We start from the raw sequence: 18874 nt of genomic DNA, 5'->3' as shown, positions 1-18874 counted from the left end.
TTTAGCAATAATGCAAAGACTACAAAATAAATACATTCGATTAATATTGGGAATTAATAGAAACCCAAAAGATATGTATCAAATGAAAAAATTCATAATTCTATCAATATTCCATACATAACAGAATATATTACAAAGCTCACTAATAATTTTCAATCTAATTGTAGAACACATGTAAATACAATCATAGCAAATATAACTGAACAAATTTTATAAATTTCTTATAACTTAGTATAATCTGTACATTGTTATTTAGTTGTAAATATATATTTTAATTATCTTTTGTTAACTAGTTGTAGGAACACTTGATGGCAGTATGTTTTTAATAGCTCTTTTCATACTTATATAAGCTAATTGAAACAATTATATATATATATGCAAACAATATTATATTATGATAGTATAATGATATTCCCAGAATAGGTGTATACAATTTGTATCTTTATGTAAAAATCAATGTATGTATTTAAGTCAAATAAAGCAAATTTTCAAATTAAAAAAAAAATTTTGTTTCCACTTTTAAATAAGATCGGAATTTATTCTATGAGATATCTTGATAAACCTATTTATTTATAATTTTTTTTTGCAAGTGTGTATATATATATTGAATAGATATCAATTACCGGTTCTCTTCTTGATATGCAAAAATAAACACTTTTTAAGATTTATCCATTTTATTTTAAACTATATAGCCTGACAGACAATTCAAAATTTCAATTTTTTTAAAAACCTACACTGATATTTAACAATTAGTTAAAAATTATTATGTTTTTTACACTACAGTCTATACCGAAATGTATATACATCCACATGGGTGATTTTAAATGTAGAACTGCTCTAAATAAAATGATGGGTCTCCGGTTCCAAACAAGTCTTAATACTTGTTAAATAAATTTATTTATACATTTATAAATTTATTATACTGTGAAATTCAAATCAGCCACGTAAAACCATCAAACAAACAAAAATTGAAATATGTTATATAAAATAGTATATTATAGAAATATACACTACAATTTATTGAACAAATTCATTTCCAATAGCTCAATTTTTTTAATGCCAGTGGTTATACAATGTTTTTAGTCACACATGTGTAGTTGTATAATAGATGTGTAATCAAAAATAGATGTTTTTTGTTTATTCACGACTAAAATATCGATTTTTCAAAATTCATCTGCTTTTGTGATTTATAGCATAAGATATACGTATTGGAAATTGCAGTATTTTAAATAGTATAACGAATTCAGAAAGAATTAATATATAGTATCCGCGGTAAAGGTACAATATCACCAATTGCCTCAATAATGTTGCCCATAACTTTTATAATCGCGTACTATATATATTAATTGTTTTCAGTAATAATATCAAAATTACATTTTTTTAATAATAATTCGATATACATTATTACTTATTTGCATGATATTTTGGAATCTCTTGAACCAAGTTAATTCTATATGAAATACGATTAACTTTAATTTTGGTGGAAATGGCACTATATAATAGTGCCATTTAGTAAATTTACACTATCAAACTATATGATTTAAATTTAAAAAAAAGACCCTTAACAGTACACATTTTATAGCTTATTTTGAGCACTATAAAACCCCATGGAATATATAAAATACTAGCAAACCCGGCGAACTCCGTTTCGCCACCAGATGGTTTCGTGAGAAAGATGAAGAATTTTTTTTGTTTTATATTTGAAAAGGAAAAATTTTATTTCATTACACAACAGTGATGAATTTATTTCAATTACAAAAATAATGTGCTTTTTAGTTGAACTTCTCTAAGTAAATGAAAGAAAATCCAAAGTAAATACTGAATCGAAGAGTTATACGTGTCCACAAATTATCTGTTTCATTGAAGTGCTTTTTGGCGAACCACATTTTTTGTTTTTTAGTCTGACGTTAACACAAACAAAGCGGATAGTTTCCCAACTCGTGAACACGCATCGTATAACTGCCCATGTGAAAAACAATGATTTTCTAAATTTATCCCGCAAACACTAAGCGATTGGCCTTGCGACGTGTTAATTGTCATTGCAAACGCAAGGCGAACTGGAAATTGCAATCGTTTGAAGTCAAACGGAAGACCAGTCGGAATCATTGGTATTCAAGGAATACATACATTTTCACCTGCGTACTTTCCGTTAATAATGGTTGCCTCAATCAAATTCGGCATAAGTCTTTTTACCGAAAGTCGAATACCGTTGCAAAGTTGCGGTGGATTTAAATTACGCAATATTATAATAACTGTACCAACTCTGAGTTGCAAGTTATGTGGTGGAAATCCTGGTAACTCCAGAGAGTTCAAAAACTCCGTTGGATAATTTACTACATCATCGGGATTTGTTATGGAATCAATGGATTTGTATGTCACCAAATCGCCAGCAATTTTTGATTGCTGGAATTTTTGAATGGTGAAATTCAGTGCGTGTACATCATTATTCTTTGCGGCAAGAATTGCTCGTTGGCTTAACCAAGCATAATTCTGATAATTCTCCATAACGTTTGGGAAAACATTTTCAATAAAAGCTAATTGAGAGTCTACAAATCGGCAAAAGTCGTTGGTAAGAGTAATTAATCAAAGTAGGTGTCAAACAATGTATCTTTATCTACCGGTGCCGTCTACTTAAAATATTGGTTTGTAGTACATGCTAAGTATCCGATATGACGCTGCATGTGAAAAACAATTTTTCCGCTTTTCTGGATTTTTTTCTTCAATTTTCTTTGCTATAAACCTCACGGAGCCCGAGACCTTTCCAACGAATGCAAAATCTTCGAAATCGGTTCGTGCGTTCTGGAGTGATATCGTCAGGAAAGAAAACCTAACTTATTTTTATATAATAGATAACACCTCGCCGGTAGATGACTTCAAATACAACAATTAAATATCGAACGAAATAAAAAACGCTTTTTCATATGTAGCTTAATATTGTTCCTAGGACACGTTATACAACACCGATAGCAATAAAGCTCAAATTGATTCTACGTTTTAGTTAGAAAACGTTTATATGTGAAAAAGAAAAGGGCTGTTTTTAGGATTTTCTTGACAATTATTCGAATTTTTCTCGCCGTGAGAACCATCCTTGGACTTCAACGAACATTTTAAAAAAAGAATTGGCAAAATTGGTCTCAGGCGTTGTTGAGTTATGCGCTTACCAACACATTTTGCGATTCATTTTTATATTATACACATAACTTATATATATATATATATATATATATATATATATATATATATATATATATATATAGATTATAACTTACATGGTTAAGTGTTGATATTTTAGTCTGCACTCGTTGGCGGTTCAATCATGACTAACTCCCGCTCAATAATAATCAGTTTTACCTGATTCGGCCCTTATGGTACGAATAAGGGCCGATTTATAAAAATTTTATATAGTTGGTACCAACTTACAACTTAAAATTACAAACTTATTTTAATGAAGAAGTGATAACATAAAATATTACAATAAATACATAATAGTTCATATACATAATATATAATACATAAAACAATTTTTTTATTCTAAATCTTTCGACACTTAACCGTAATCAAACCATGGCAGGAAAAACACAAAAAATACATATAAAATTTATTAGCAATAAACTTATTTGCAAAAGAACATCATAACTAATAATAATTAATAACAAGAGAAAATTAAAAGACCACATAATGCCCTCCTAATATTGTGTGTTATTCGCTCGGAATGCATAGTAAAACCTATTTTACTTAATGAATAAATTTCACTTACATCGATCGCAATTAATTAAAATGCGCTTCTGTGCACAAATCGTTTTGATGATTAAATAATAGTGGTTAGCATTTGTTTTGCTAGCAGAGTTGATAAATATATTTATCAAGTGTGTTATCTCAGTTTAAAAACAAATGCTAACCAAAGATGCTTGTCATATATTAGTGAAAATGTTATTACAAATAACGATTGTTTTAAGCACTATTGGATTAGTTTGGTAAGTTACAAGCTATCGTACATACGTTTATAAATAGCACTTTATATTATAGTTTTTACATTTTAATTCAGAACTATACACAGCAAATAATATACGCAATGAAAGCAGTTCTTATTGAATATATATTCGATTCATTTCCTATCCCAAAGGGCTTTTTTACATTTCATTATATATATATTATATATATATATATATATATATATATATATTAGATACATATATATATATATATAATATATACCCAGTAAACACGCGATGTGATCTTCTATAATATCGACATCGTTATTATAATGCGGTTATCGAATCTACGCCACAAGAGGATTTTAAACTTGCGTGCGCTTGTGTGTGTTACAATACACGCAAAGCTCGCATTGAGTTGTCTCACGAGACATAAACACGCGCTGTCGGGGGTAATGACATCGTTGAATTTCATGTGAGATACATGTCGTGCGCTGGTGTGTGTTAGCACACATGCAAAGCATAATCAATGACGTCACACGGCGTGAAGCAAACGCGTCGTGCGCTGCGTTGTGTGCGTTGTGTGCGTTGTGTGTTGGTGTGTGTGACAATACAAAGAAAGCTTTACATCAGCGCGCCGTGGCCACTGGTGGAACCGACTGTTTCTTTGACGAAAGCTAAACTAACCGCTTACAAAATGGCGCAATATGTCACGAATTTATCATGCATCAAGTTATATTTTCTTTAGTATAATAATTACATTCGTTTAGTTAAGCAACTTGTTTATGATAATTGTAGAAAAGTGTAGAAAAATGACACTGTAAGTATATCATATATTATTTATATAGATATGTAATTACTTCACGATTTTGAATTCCATTTAGTGCATTATATCCTGGGATGAAGAAACGTTATTTTATGTCGATTTCTTTAGATGACAAAGGAGGTAACCAAATAGCATATCTTACAAAATCTGAGGACAATAATAAGGATCGTTTATCAAGGTTAAAATAATTATTTTACTAAATTAAGACATTAACATATCCATGTGTTCGACATAACCTCACTTCTTAAATCTCTTAAATTAGTCGGTTGAGAAGCGGATCGAGAATGATTGTTTGAATATGTAAGTCACTACAAATATAATAGCTATACAAATATATATAAACAGCAAACACGTATGCCATGTTCATATTTATTTCAGAAGTCGTACAAAATTGGAATGAAACGATGAACAATATACAGATCTTTAGACAGGCTCAAATAATGTATGTTTAGGAGCAACTTGAAGATAATGGAGATTTATCTTCTTAATATGTAAGTTGATTCATATATAGTTGCTGTATATATATTATTTGGTAACAAATACATTATATTTATAATTGTTTTAGAAAACCTCTAAAATTGGGAACAGTATGTCATATATGCATGAACTTGATTGATGTATTGATGTATAATGAACTGAAGATATAATGAATTCAATCAGGTTAAAAAAAATGTATGTGCAAAAGCGACTCGAAGACGATTTAGATTTGTCTCCTGAATATGTAAGTTGCTACACATATGGAGTGGTATATATATTATTAGATTCAATAAAACACATTATGTTTCAAATTGTTTTAGAAAACTTCCAAGAAGTACATCATATATGAATATCCTGTATCCTCGCATTTGATGTAATGAACTGGCGATAGAATGAAATCAGTCAGTGTTAAAAATGTATGTGTAAAAGCGACTTTAAGATGATGGAGATTTGTACACTGAACATGTAGGTAGCTACACATATGGTAGCTGTATATATATATTATATTATATACAGTAAATCACATTATGTTTGAATTTGTTTTAGAAAACTTCCAAAATTTGGGGCAGTATGTCATATGTGCATAATCTGTATCCTGGCATTTGATGCAATGAACTGGCGATAGAATGAAATAATGAAAAATAGGCAGGCTGTTTGATGTATAAGGAAGTGGCGATAGAATACTTATGCAACACTTCACACTTCACGCCCCAAAAATAGAATTACGTTCATTAGATATACAACAATTTTCATTAAATATACTGTTATTAATATGTTAAGATTGAATAATTTGTAAAAAGTTTTCTAGTATAGTTCATGTTAAAATTTTATAATTTCAAAACTACAATTCTAATTTGTAATATTTAAATATTGTAAAATTTCTTATTATTCACGTAAATAAATGCTTATTCGTACAGAAAAGAATATTAATTGCATTGCGTCATCACTTTCAGGTGCTATTACGTCATGAGTCGCCATTTTGTATGACGTCATGACCGAATCGTTTTCATTCGCCAATGACGTCATGACTGGGGTGAACGCCTTACGTCAGACGGTCTTATCATAATAAACAAACATATGTGGGTCAACGTCGATTTTCATGTATCACGAACGCCACGTGCGCCAGAGACCGAACCTCGATAGTTGTTCGATAGTTACATAAATTTGCGGCCGTATCCATTAAATATCGAGGACAATGAATATGGGAACCGCATGTCACACGACCTAAATAAAATATTGCCACGATGTTGTGGCCATATCGCATGTTTACTGGGTATATATATATATATATATATATAATATATATATATTATAATATTTTTGTGATTTATTATATTTCGATGTTATGTCACATCACATTTCAAATAAAAAAAGTAAATGATTATTAATAAGGAAATGTATAAATGGTATATATATATATATATATATATATATATATATATATATATATATATATTAGATACATATTCATAAATATTTAGTGACAGGTGCCACGGGAATGAAATCATTACCCAGTTTGATGAAGTAACAGAGTCAGATTTTGCATTTCCAGAAGATTTTCAATTTGGTTGTGCTACTGCTGCGTTTCAAGTTGAAGGAGCATGGAATGAAAGTGGTTAGTTAAATCTATTGAACAGTAAAGACTTGTATGATATTCGATACATTTTTAATATAAGCTCACTTTTGCTTATTAGGAAAGGGAGAAAATATCTGGGATAGACTGATACATTCCAAGCCAGATTTAGTAACCGATCTTACAAACGCTGATGTCGCTTGTGATTCTTATCACAAATTTAAAGAAGATGTGGCTGCACTCAAAACTATTGGTGTAATGAAAAATAATTATTACTATTTTTTTCAAATACTAAATTCATTTAACAAATACTTTTGAGCAGGTCAATTTTTATCGTTTTTCCATATCGTGGTCACGAGTGCTTCCCACTGGTGACGCATCCGTAATTAACGAGGAAGGAATCCAATATTATTCTGATTTAATAGACGAATTACTAAGAAACGGTATTGAACCGATGGTGACTCTATTCCACTGGGATGTTCCACAGCCTTTACAAGAATTTGGAGGCTTTATAAATCCGCTCATAGCCACGTACTATACAGACTATGCGCGTTTGATGTTTCAACGTTTGGGCGATCGAGTAAGAATTTATATATATATATATATATATATATATATATAATGGGTCCTAGGACTTAAAAATATAGATCTAAAATATGATTCATATTGAAAATAGTCCATTTCGGGCACTGCATTGTGATATGGCAATGGCAAACCTCTCACACTATTCTACAATTATTATTTATTATATGTTGAATTACAATGATTGGGCGCTACATCAATAAACTTTTTGTCAAACTCAAAAGGCTTATATATATATAGATTTTATATTAACATATATAAAGTTTGCATAAGACTTATATTAAATCAATTATATATTATGCTGAAGGAAGGAATAAAATGTAGATAATTATATAAGTATATATAAAGTAAAGTTGTATGGTAAATCACTATTAACATGTGAAACATCTTGAGTAATTTCATTTTACTAGTACTTGGCCTTTAATAGGTAAAGACATGGATAACTTTCAACGAACCGACTGAACAATGTTTAAATGGTTACGTAAACATGGGCGCGCCTCCCATGATAGAAGGTTACGGAGTAGGCGAATACTTGTGTGCGCATCATGTTCTTATATCTCACGCGAACGCTTATAGGGTATATGAGATTGAATTTAAAGCAAAACAGAAAGGAAGAGTTGGTATAACTCTTGTGCAGAACTACTTTTACCCGAAAACGAATACAAGCGAAGACATTGAAGCTGCAGAACGAGCAATGCAATTTATGGTAAAAAATTGTCTTGTATCATACATTAAAAATAATTGATAATGAATGCCTTTATTACTATACCTAGATCGGATGGTATGCACATCCCATTTTTTCAAAGAGAGGAAATTATCCTAAGGTAATGATCGACAATATTCAAAAAGCTAGTGATGAGCAACATAGAATTCGATCTCGCCTGCCAGTAATGGATGAAGCAATGATTGATCATATTAAAGGTAAGTTACCATTTTTAATTGAAAATATTAATAACCCTGAATAATGGACATTTTTTTCCTAGGCACTGCTGATTTTCTTGGATTAAACCATTATACATCTCGCCTAGCATCCAATGCAATTTCAGGAAAGCCGAACACCTGGTATACTGATCAGAAAGTAAAATTAGAATCGGACCCCTCATGGCCCAGTGCAGCATCATCTTGGTTAAAAGTTGTTCCAGAAGGATTTCGAAAACTTTTAAAATGGGTTCAAAATGAATACCCTGGAATTGAAATAATAGTTACCGAAAACGGATACTCAGATCATGGTCAATTGGATGATCATGATCGAGTTCATTACATTTGTGTCAGTAGACTCATTTTATGATTTAATTTATTGATTACATACTTGAAGTAACTAAAAAATTAAAGTAATATTTTCCATTCCAATTCATTATTAATTTCTGTTTAATCTTCATTCCAGAGTTACTTGAATGAAATGCTCAAAGCCATAATTATTGATAACTGCAATGTTAAAGGCTATGCTCTATGGAGCATTATAGACAATTTTGAATGGCTTCGTGGATTCACGTAAGAACTCTTAAATTTGTTTGGAACATCTTAGTATATGTATAAGATATTTTCATAAATATTCATTTCTAGAGAGCGTTTTGGTATATATTACGTAAACATCACGGATCCAGAAAGAACCAGAATACCAAAAGAATCATCAAGAACATATAACAAAATAATAAGTACACGAAAAATACCAAAGGATTGTTTGATAGATCATATCTATTCATTTAACTGACATATCAATTGTACTATGGATCAATAAAATCTAATTTAAAAATAAGAAAAGTGAATTTATATTGAAAGTGAAATATGATTGAAATATAACTAAAGAATAAACATTAGTAGAAATCAATAATTATATTACAACATTAATTGCTAATGAATTTAATTACATTTTCTTAAAAAAATAAAATCATTTATACTAAGCTTATGCCATTTTATTCACCACAGCAAGGTGCAGGGAATTTAATTGATTTGTCCATTTATCCAAGGCATTATATCTAAAATCAAGATGTGTGATAATACCTTATATTATAAAAAATATAATGTTTAAAATAATGTGAAAATACCTCGCTGCACATCTAGATTCTTTATCAAGTTCTAGTACTTGATTTACTTGATCTATTCTGCCTTGAATTGTACTGTCCAAAATGCAAGACACTAATAAACTTTCAACTTCTTCAGTATCAATATTCAGTTCTTTTGAGATAAATGGTATGTGTATGCGAGTGTAAGGTTTAATCAACTTAATTAATACTTGAGTGCGAATATTTCGCAACAAATCTACAAGAAAGAAAAAAATTATTAATAGAATTTGGAAACTTTAGTTTGGTACTCAACTATTTTCACATACTCAAATATACAATGTGAGATGCGAAAGATAAATATTTCAATAAAAATACCTTCAATATGCTCTCTAATGAATGGATCATCCATTATATTGTTTCTATTATGCTTTAAAATTGCTTCAAATTCATTAATATCATTATTTTGATAGGAAACAACTAGATTTGTCATAGCAAGAATTTCAGGATCATTTTTATATGGTTTTGCTTCTTGTGAATCAAATGGATTAATTCCTGATTTCATTAACCTTAAATCAAATATTTTTGAAAATATTATCAAAGCTTAAATGAAGATAATATACGAATACAAACATATTAGCCAAAACAAGATATTTCAAACAAGTAGTTCTTCTTGGTGATCCACTTTCATCATAGTTCTTAAATGCTTCAAAAAAATCCGTATGAGCTTTCTCAAATTCTCCTTCTCGTAAATGCATTTTGCCTCCACACTCTAATAATCAAGTTTCATATATTTATTGATAATGATTCAAAAAGTCAAATAATACAGTACAGCAATTAATTCATTCAGATACAGGCTTTGACAATATACACTTGGCTAACTTACTTAGTTACTTAGAAATTTTAATTTTTAATCAATAACAAATATACTTGCCTCTTATAACACCCATAATTAATGGATGAGGAATTGCAGACTTAATATGCAATGACTGCTCATAAAGAGTCTTCAACTTTTTATTATTTTTTTGAGCTGTATACATTTGAATTTCCAAAGCATATATTTCAAGAAGCTGAGTACCTTTCTTCAAATCATCTTCACCATCGTCAGTCTGAAATTAGAAGTTTTTGTTTTATGAAATCAAATAAACTACAAATTTATTATTTTACAGTACCTGGCAAGAAAGATGTAATTGTTTAAGAATTTTCGCTAATTTTGTGAAATCAGATCTATCAAAATACAGTTTTCCCAATTTTGTATTTGTCTTAAACCATAGTCTGTCATTCTTGGCATCTTTTAAAGCATCTAATGTTGTTTCATAAAAGTCTTGTAATAGCTCCATCTTACAAAATTTATGAATGAGTTAATAACATAAAATTCTAATAATAATACCTATATATATATATATATATATATATATATATATATATATTTTCATATGTGTGTTCATGTGTGTGTTTTCAAACATGTATATACAAATTACTTTTCCAATGAAAATAGAGAAGCTTAAAATATACATACGCACATTTCTAGATGTGGAAATGTAATCCAATATCGAATTAATAGATTTTTCTGAATGATTTCTAGTCACTGCACTTTTAATATATGTGAGTAACTGTTTGTATCTTATCATCATTTCATTATAGTTGTTCTGAAACAGTATTTATAAGTTATATAGTAAATGTACATATATATATATATATATAAAATATATTTATAGCATACAAGTTTAAAATTGATTTTAATCATTTGCTTGAGTGCTTTGAAGCCCCATTCACCCTTCTCACCACCTTCAAGATCTAACACTTTTTGAAAACTACATAATGCAGTATCAGGATCGTCTTCTTTGAGGGCTTTGCTATTATAGTACTGATTCTCCAAATCGACATCAGGCTCAGAATTACTATCTTCTGAATATTCCTTAAAAACAGAACGAACTCTTTTTATTGGTTAAAGAAGGAAATTTATATACAGATTTATATTTTGTTTTTACCAAACCATAATCTTCTTCTTCCTCACACATGAAATCATCATCGCCATCCGACATTTTAAATAAAATACTTATTTAAATTTAAATAGAGTGTTAAAGATATTTTAGTCGTATTTTTCCGAAACGTCAAATAAATAATAAAAGCCGATGCAAAGTACCAACATGAAAAATAATATAGAATCTGCAAATGTTCAAGTTGTACAACATAGATAAATAAGCACACGAAGTTTACAAGATAAATAAGCATAAGATCTGATCTGATCTATGGATAAGTATAAGATCTGATTTATGTTTACTTATCTATGGAGACTAGCATAAAAGCCATAGAAGCATAGATAAGTAAACATATAATGCTGCGTCCCCACTGCACGAATCCGTGCGGCGAATCCTGTTCGCGACGCACGCATGCGTTGGCTCTTGTGCGCGACGCACACTGCGAGCAATTTGATACATTTGAAATTTTTAGGATTCCATAATATTTTTTTTCTTGATACAGTTCAATTATAAGAAGTGTAAAGAAGTATAACATCTTCTCTACGCATATTCATTTTCAAAATTGAGGATTCGATGAAATATCTTAATGCCTTCACTGTACAATTGAACTTATACCGTAGCACAGATCAACGTTTACGTACAAGTTCAAAGAAATAACGTATACGAATACAGAGGCAGGCTGACCAACAATTATCAGTTTTGAATAAAAATTATTACTTCTGTTCTAAATATAAATACTTGTCAGAAAAGACTTTGAGCAAAAATTCAGTCTGCATATTAATAAGATTTTAAATGATATTTAGCGTAATTGCAAATAATACAATATTACCATTTTTTTTTGAAACATTTAATTTATTTTGAATAATAAATATATGATACGTCATATAAGTAGTAAGAGTATATATATATATATATATATATATATATATATACATGATAATATCATGATGATATAAAATTAACTCTGAAATATGATAAATAAAGTCTACCAAAATATATTTTAGTTGGATATACATATATTTCAACATATCTATAACTTAATTACCGATGTATTTCCTATACTAATAGTTAGATAAAATTATAATTAGTACATCAATTTTAATGACTGCTTACTTATTTACATTTTTGATCCGCGCTTTGACGCTAATCCATTAGTGTCGGTTCGGGTATTCTCGGCAGCCCGATGCGTCGGGTTGCTCGCGGCGGGAGCGAGCGCCGCGAACGCAAGCTATTGAAATTTTCGTGTCGCTTCGACCATGTTCGGCAGGGTACGTAATTCTAAAAATAACCCCCCCTCCCATTTTCAAACAAAAAAAGAAGAAAAAAGTGCGCTATGGACATGCGCAGTGGACAAATTTAAAGGGAATTCGTGCGTTCGCACAGTATCACTCCGCTGCGCAAATTTGTTCGTGACGCACCATTCGCCGCACGGATTCGTAACAGTGGAGACGCGGCATAAGATAGGATAAAAAGATTAAATTTAAAATATAATAGATTTAAAATGACAAGTAAAAATTTGATATATACCACACCAGAAGAAAAAATAAAAAAAATTATATATATATGTAAATATATAATATAATATATGTGCATAGATAAAAGAAGAGTATATATATATATATATATATATATATATATATATATCAGGAATGGTTTCAATGCTGCCGTTAAAAAACATCTTATAGATCAACCTATCTATTCAATTAATGAATTTTTTAATACAAGATAAATATTAATTGTCATTAGGTTAATCTTAGAGTTGTTCATAAACATAACTGATATTAATTTAGTTATATTATAGTATAATTGTATTGACTTAAATTGTAAATGTTAAATTTGAATAAAGTATCTATCTATCTATCTATATATATATATATATATATATATATATATATATATATATATATATATATTGAAATATGTGAGTTTGGTGTTGATATATATTTTGATGAGTTATTTAGAATCGGGCAGTAACACCAAGTAAAGAAAAAAAAAGTTTTTAAATACTTTATTTATCCATACGTTTCGGTCTTCATCGAGACCGTCATTCAGTGGAAAACTAAAAGATTTTATATGATGTAGGAGGCAATAATATAAAGTTATAACTTATATATAAGTACTTACAGAATTAATTATACAAAAATACACGACACTATTACACTGTGATAACCAGGCTATTAATAATTGGAACATTTAAACTAATTAATTTTTATATATATATATATATATATATACAGGGCCGGTCCTGCCTTGCATGCAACGAGTTTTGGAAAATAAATTTATAATATATTATTTATAGTTTTTATTTATATAAATCTAGAATACTTAATAAATTATAATAAACGTTCTAACTTAACTAGGGATACGGAGACACAAAAAGCATATTTATTTTGCAATGTGATATCAGTAGAAACAATTAACCGATTAATAACTCTGCAAATTAGTGAATAATAGCTCTGTTTATTGCTTAATCTACTTTCCAATATAGTTCAAGAAATGCATTTTTTACTGGTTTTTAGACAATACTTCTAAAATACGTTAAAAATTTAACTTTAAAACCTGATACTCTGAATATGACGGGAAAGCAAGACTAAATACAATTCGGCTTTTACGATATCAATAAGGAGAAGTTTACGACGCAATTTTGGATAATGTGAATAATGAAAAAATTAAATTAAATTAAATTTAAAAAATCCAACATGAAATACGAGTATTATGATTGAAAATGAAAAGCTAGTTTTTTTTAGCTCAATAGAATAAATTGCATAATGAATAAGTAAAATGTTCCAAAACCCAAATATTAATATTGCACATACGTTAAAAATAATTGAAATTTTAAAAATATTTGATTATAATCACCCCGCAAATTTCCTCGATTTTCTAAATAATTTTAAAATCAATGTATTTTATACGCTTTTATATTATACATATATATATATAATTTTTTGTGTACTAAATCCATAATAATTAAAAATAATTTTTAAAAAATATGTGAATATTTATATAATTTTATTGACAAACTGTTAAAAGAGTTAAGATTAATAGGAGGGGGGTCGCTAGAAAAAAAGTTGCATGCGGGCGCTAAGGACCCCAGGACCGGCCCTGTATATATGCTTATTTATCTATGTGTATATATATATATATATATATATATATATATATATATAAGATCAGAAAAATATGTATAGAAATTCAGTATAAAAAAACTGAGTGAAAAATTATTTGATTATTCGAAAATTTAGAGTTGTATATATTTTTTAATTGCGCATTAAAACAATTAAAATAAAGAAAATTGACACTCATTCATTTATGGTTTTTGATTAGCGGCCGTGTTTGTGATCTTGATCTATTTATTCTACTTGTATCTATGGTTATCATGTTCATGTTGGCATTATTGTGCAAATCCAAACTAAAGTCAAATTTATTTAATGCTTCGTACATGTTTTCTGCTGTGATCGCTGTCACTTTATTTTTATTCAATAGTTTCGGTAACATATTATTTTTAAGTTTATTATCATTATGACTCGGAACGTGTGTCAAATATGTGTGGAAAATTATACTTTACGAGTTATGAAGTGACTTGAATATTACATATATCAAGAGTAACTTTGTTTTGAAATGTGTTGTTCTTAAAACATGATGATGGAGCGCAAAATTAAATTGAAGACTCTAAATAATCACATTACATGTAAAATTTGCCGGGGATATTTTATAGATGCAACAACTGTAACGGAGTGTCTTCATACATGTATGTTATTATTATTTATAATTTTAGTTATTATATTTAAATTTTTTAATACTGTTTTGCAATTACAGTTTGTAAAAGTTGTTTAGTAAAGCATCTAGAGGAAAATAACTCGTGTCCAACATGTACTATTGTGATACATCAGTCGCACCCCCTGCAATACATAAGTTTTGATAGAACTATGCAAGATATAGTTTTCAAATTGGTCCCTGATCTCCAGGAAAGTAAGTCTAATTATTTGCACTAAGAATGATTAATATTTTTATCAGAAATATTTTTAACACTTGTATATTTCAAGATGAGAATAAACGTGAGCGTGATTTTTATCGGCTGAGGGGTCTACCTTTTCCTAAAGACTTACCTCCTGTACCAGGGGAACCCGATGAACAACTGTCAACTACAGATGTTCATATAGAAACCGATTTCATAGGCAAGACGAACAAGTTAATGTTTGTTTAGAATGTATGAGCACTAATTTTAAAACCTTAAAACGTAGATTTATTAGATGCTCAGCTCAAGCAACAATCACCCACCTGAAAAAGTTTGTTGCTAAAAAAATTTTAAATAGAGATGTAAGTTATTTATGATATATGTGTATATATATATATATATATATATAATAATAGTTAATTATTTCAGGTTGATATTTTGTGCAATAATGAATTGTTAGGAAAAGATCATCATTACATTAAAATTATTTCAAACAGAAGTTATATTTACCTTATTTGTAATAATTGTTTGTGAACAATTTTGTAATAGTTGTTTTAATGAAAACATGAGCTTGATTATGATTTAACTAGAAATATCTACAAAAAACACAGATTGGCATCAAATAAATAAATAAATAAAACCAAGATTTATTATAGTAGTCGGAGTTAATAACGATTTATTTTTTACTGATTTTAATAATATATATTTAGAATATAATTTTTAATTTTGTAGTTCAATTAATAATTGAACTGCATTGCATTTATTGAATAGCATATTCATTATTCTATCAAAAATTAAAATAAAATGGTAAACTTTTTTCTTTGCCTATGGGGGTAAAAAGGGCCATGTGACAGATATTTTAAAAACAGAAAAAACTATTTCTACAATTTTGCATAAACTGGGAATTTTACTGAACACACTTAGATAGTTATTTGTTATGTGTTATGTCACAATGTAGTTGGTTTGGTTTTTACAGCATAATTGCTAAAAGTCAAAATGGATCTTTGTGCCCCGCCCTATCCTATGGGATGAGAATGCTTATGATGAACTATGAACTTAAATTAAAGGGTTTAAATATCTAACTTTAATAATATTGAAGTTACAAAATAACAAAAATCAGCAAAAAAAATAGATTAGTTAAAAAATACTGATCTTGATTATTGTATTCTTAAATAGTGATTGATATTTAAAATCATATTAATATTTATTTAGCGCCTTGTTTGTCTCGGATTTGTTTAACTACAAGTTTCCGTTCCGGTTTTGAAATTAAAAATTATGGTTACTTAAATTTATCATAAAAATTGCTATAATTATATTAACGTTACCAAATTTCAACTGGCTAAATACAGTCATCAAGAAATGGCTTTGTGAAGAAACCGAAACCGATTGCTCAAATGTAACCAAATGGGAAAAAAATAAAATAATACTGAAAGTGGAATTTTTGCTCCTAATGATTTATTGATAATCAAAAAGAAATACACATTATTTAAAAAATGTATAAGCTTAAGGTAAAGCTAAATAGTGTTAGAGCCTAATGTCTAAGAGCCAGCGAACTATTCGACTAACATGTTTTCACAAAGCTATAATTTTTTTATATGATATTTTATTATCGGTCTATTAAGAAAGTACCGTTCCGGTAAGGACCTCGCGGTAGCGTCATCATACCTTCAATTTTTGAAAATGTCAAAAATAAAAGTTTTTATAACCTGCTTAGACCACATAATGTAGAACAATTGATGCCAAATAATATTTAGTATTAGAGCTAAAAAGGATAAAATATGTTTTCAATTGATGTTTTCGGGTAGTGCGTTTTGTTCGATTGTTTTTTCTTCTAATACCGCAAATATTGTTCAGATCAAATTTGTGTAACTAATTGAAAAATTGAACAATCAGAGCCTGTACACCCGCGTGTAACGCTAATAGTACCCGGCATAAAATTAATTTGGGATTCCGGTTTTTATTACACGTTTTTGAAATTTACTTTTAATGTTTTGATAACAATTTAATAGTGATTTATTCTTAAAACTTATGATTTACATTTCTTTAGGAACAAAACAACTTTTAAAAGTTGAAAAATTAGTTTTCATGAAGTTTCTAGAAATCCTATAACATAGCCCATCAATGTTTGGGAATCACTGGTGTACGGCAATCCTTAGGGGTTTTAAAAATGTCAATATCTTCGGCTCATTGGTATTTTAAACAAAACACACTACATGTAGATGCATAGATTTTTTTTTAGAATATGTAATGATTTTATTAAAATGATATAGACTTTATATTTAAGTATTCTTAATATTAGACAAATCAATCATATATTTTTCTAAATGTTGTATGTACCTTCAATTCATAAAGAAAAAAAAAACAAATTATCAGTTCTGAAATAAAAAGAAAACTTTTCACCAAACGTCATACAGACACTATATTTGCTAACTGTTGGATCTGTAATAAAATTTATCTTTTAATATTAAATTCATTTTATACGGTGTATATGTAACTGCAATCCTATTATTTTGAAGAAACAATATGTAAGAAATGCATACCGATGAAAAAATTCGATATCGGTATTTCGCTTTTATAAGCGGTAATATTATTATTTATGAGGTGTAAACAAAATTAAAATTGACTTGTACAAATATAAAAATAAACTTAATATAAATCAAAATAAATAGAAATAGAAGATAAAACTTGTACAAATATATTATATAATTATGTATGTATATATGTATATGTATATATATATATATATATATATATATATACACATTAATATACAAGTCCTGGATTTTTTCAATAAATTGATATATGTTTCTTTTCCGAACAATAAATCCAATAAATGAAAAATAATTTGTCTTTGGTAGATGTTTAAAGGACGTTTCGGAACTAGATACGTTTCATCATCAGGTTTCTTCTGGTGAAAACATTTTTTTTATATAGACTAACTACTAACTCTATTAATGACGAACAATACAGAATATTAAGTAAAAAACTTTTTTTTAATATAAAGGAATGGATTATGTACCAAATAAAAGTAAAGAAAGGTAAAGGTAGCCATTTTTTGTACATTTAGCTCTGGATCTTCGAAAAGACTGGACGTGCCTTTGCCAAAAACAAATCAGCACATCTCTCTATCAATAGGAATCGAATATTTCTGAACCATTCAAATCGATTGATCTGTGCACCCGAAAACGTGGACGAAAAATGCGGGCACACAAAACACACACACGCACACATCCATAGATAAATAAACATAACATAGCAATAAATCGGTTGATCCACACACACATCATTTTTTCTGAGGTATGCAAAAATGTTCAGAAACCTTCAAAACGTAAAGATATGCAAAATTTTCATTTTCGATTCAGAGCTAAATGTACAAAAAATGGCAGTTTTTGGAGAGAATAAAGCATCCGATTGAATGATTCAAAAAACTTTCTGTTGACAAAACAATTGCTTTTGGAAATAAATCATTTTTTTTGTACTTCGAAAATAATTCAGATTAAAGTATTAACATACTTTAAATATAATAATTTAAATATTTTTGAAGCTC

The 18874-nt window shown here is 28.5% G+C and overlaps 2 protein-coding genes, 1 long non-coding RNA gene and 1 pseudogene across 4 annotated transcripts; 3 read left to right on the top strand and 1 right to left on the bottom strand.

Moving 5' to 3' along the window:
* Window positions 1-3856: 3856 nt before the first annotated feature.
* Window positions 3857-9101, top strand: LOC113375195 (myrosinase 1-like). Its single transcript, XM_026615141.1, has 9 exons — window positions 3857-3974; window positions 6717-6850; window positions 6930-7063; window positions 7131-7388; window positions 7818-8096; window positions 8164-8311; window positions 8374-8657; window positions 8775-8881; window positions 8954-9101. Exons 1-9 carry the CDS (start codon window positions 3892-3894, stop codon window positions 9099-9101), a joined length of 1575 nt encoding a protein of 524 aa, XP_026470926.1. The 5' UTR covers window positions 3857-3891.
* LOC113377522 lies at window positions 4539-5803 on the top strand. Of its 2 annotated transcripts, XR_003367104.1 has the most exons (7): window positions 4539-4752; window positions 4817-4936; window positions 5021-5058; window positions 5137-5249; window positions 5324-5479; window positions 5556-5700; window positions 5782-5803. It is a non-coding gene; the product is annotated as an uncharacterized LOC113377522 (long non-coding RNA). The 2 variants fall into 2 exon arrangements; XR_003367103.1 differs by having other exon boundaries at window positions 4541-4752; window positions 4817-5058.
* Window positions 9102-9272: 171 nt separating the features above from the next.
* LOC113377521 (COP9 signalosome complex subunit 2) lies at window positions 9273-11515 on the bottom strand. The gene is made up of 9 exons (XM_026617873.1): window positions 11382-11515; window positions 11114-11308; window positions 10914-11039; window positions 10563-10730; window positions 10325-10499; window positions 10024-10162; window positions 9769-9959; window positions 9436-9649; window positions 9273-9366 (listed from the first exon to the last, which is right to left on the bottom strand). The coding sequence occupies exons 1-9, from the start codon at window positions 11433-11435 to the stop codon at window positions 9294-9296; spliced, it is 1335 nt and encodes a 444-aa protein (XP_026473658.1). The 5' UTR covers window positions 11436-11515; the 3' UTR covers window positions 9273-9293.
* A 3297-nt stretch (window positions 11516-14812) lies between these two features.
* On the top strand, window positions 14813-15861 carry LOC113375194 (annotated as a pseudogene).
* The last annotated feature ends 3013 nt before the right edge of the window (window positions 15862-18874 follow it).

Source organism: Ctenocephalides felis, unplaced genomic scaffold (assembly GCF_003426905.1).
Source record: "Ctenocephalides felis isolate EL2017-DRISC unplaced genomic scaffold, ASM342690v1 CF-g0.4_SCAFFOLD_01886, whole genome shotgun sequence".
NCBI classification, from domain to species: Eukaryota; Metazoa; Arthropoda; class Insecta; order Siphonaptera; family Pulicidae; genus Ctenocephalides; species Ctenocephalides felis.
Note: the sequence above shows the minus strand (reverse complement) of the source record. Positions and strands in the feature narration are given on the sequence as shown.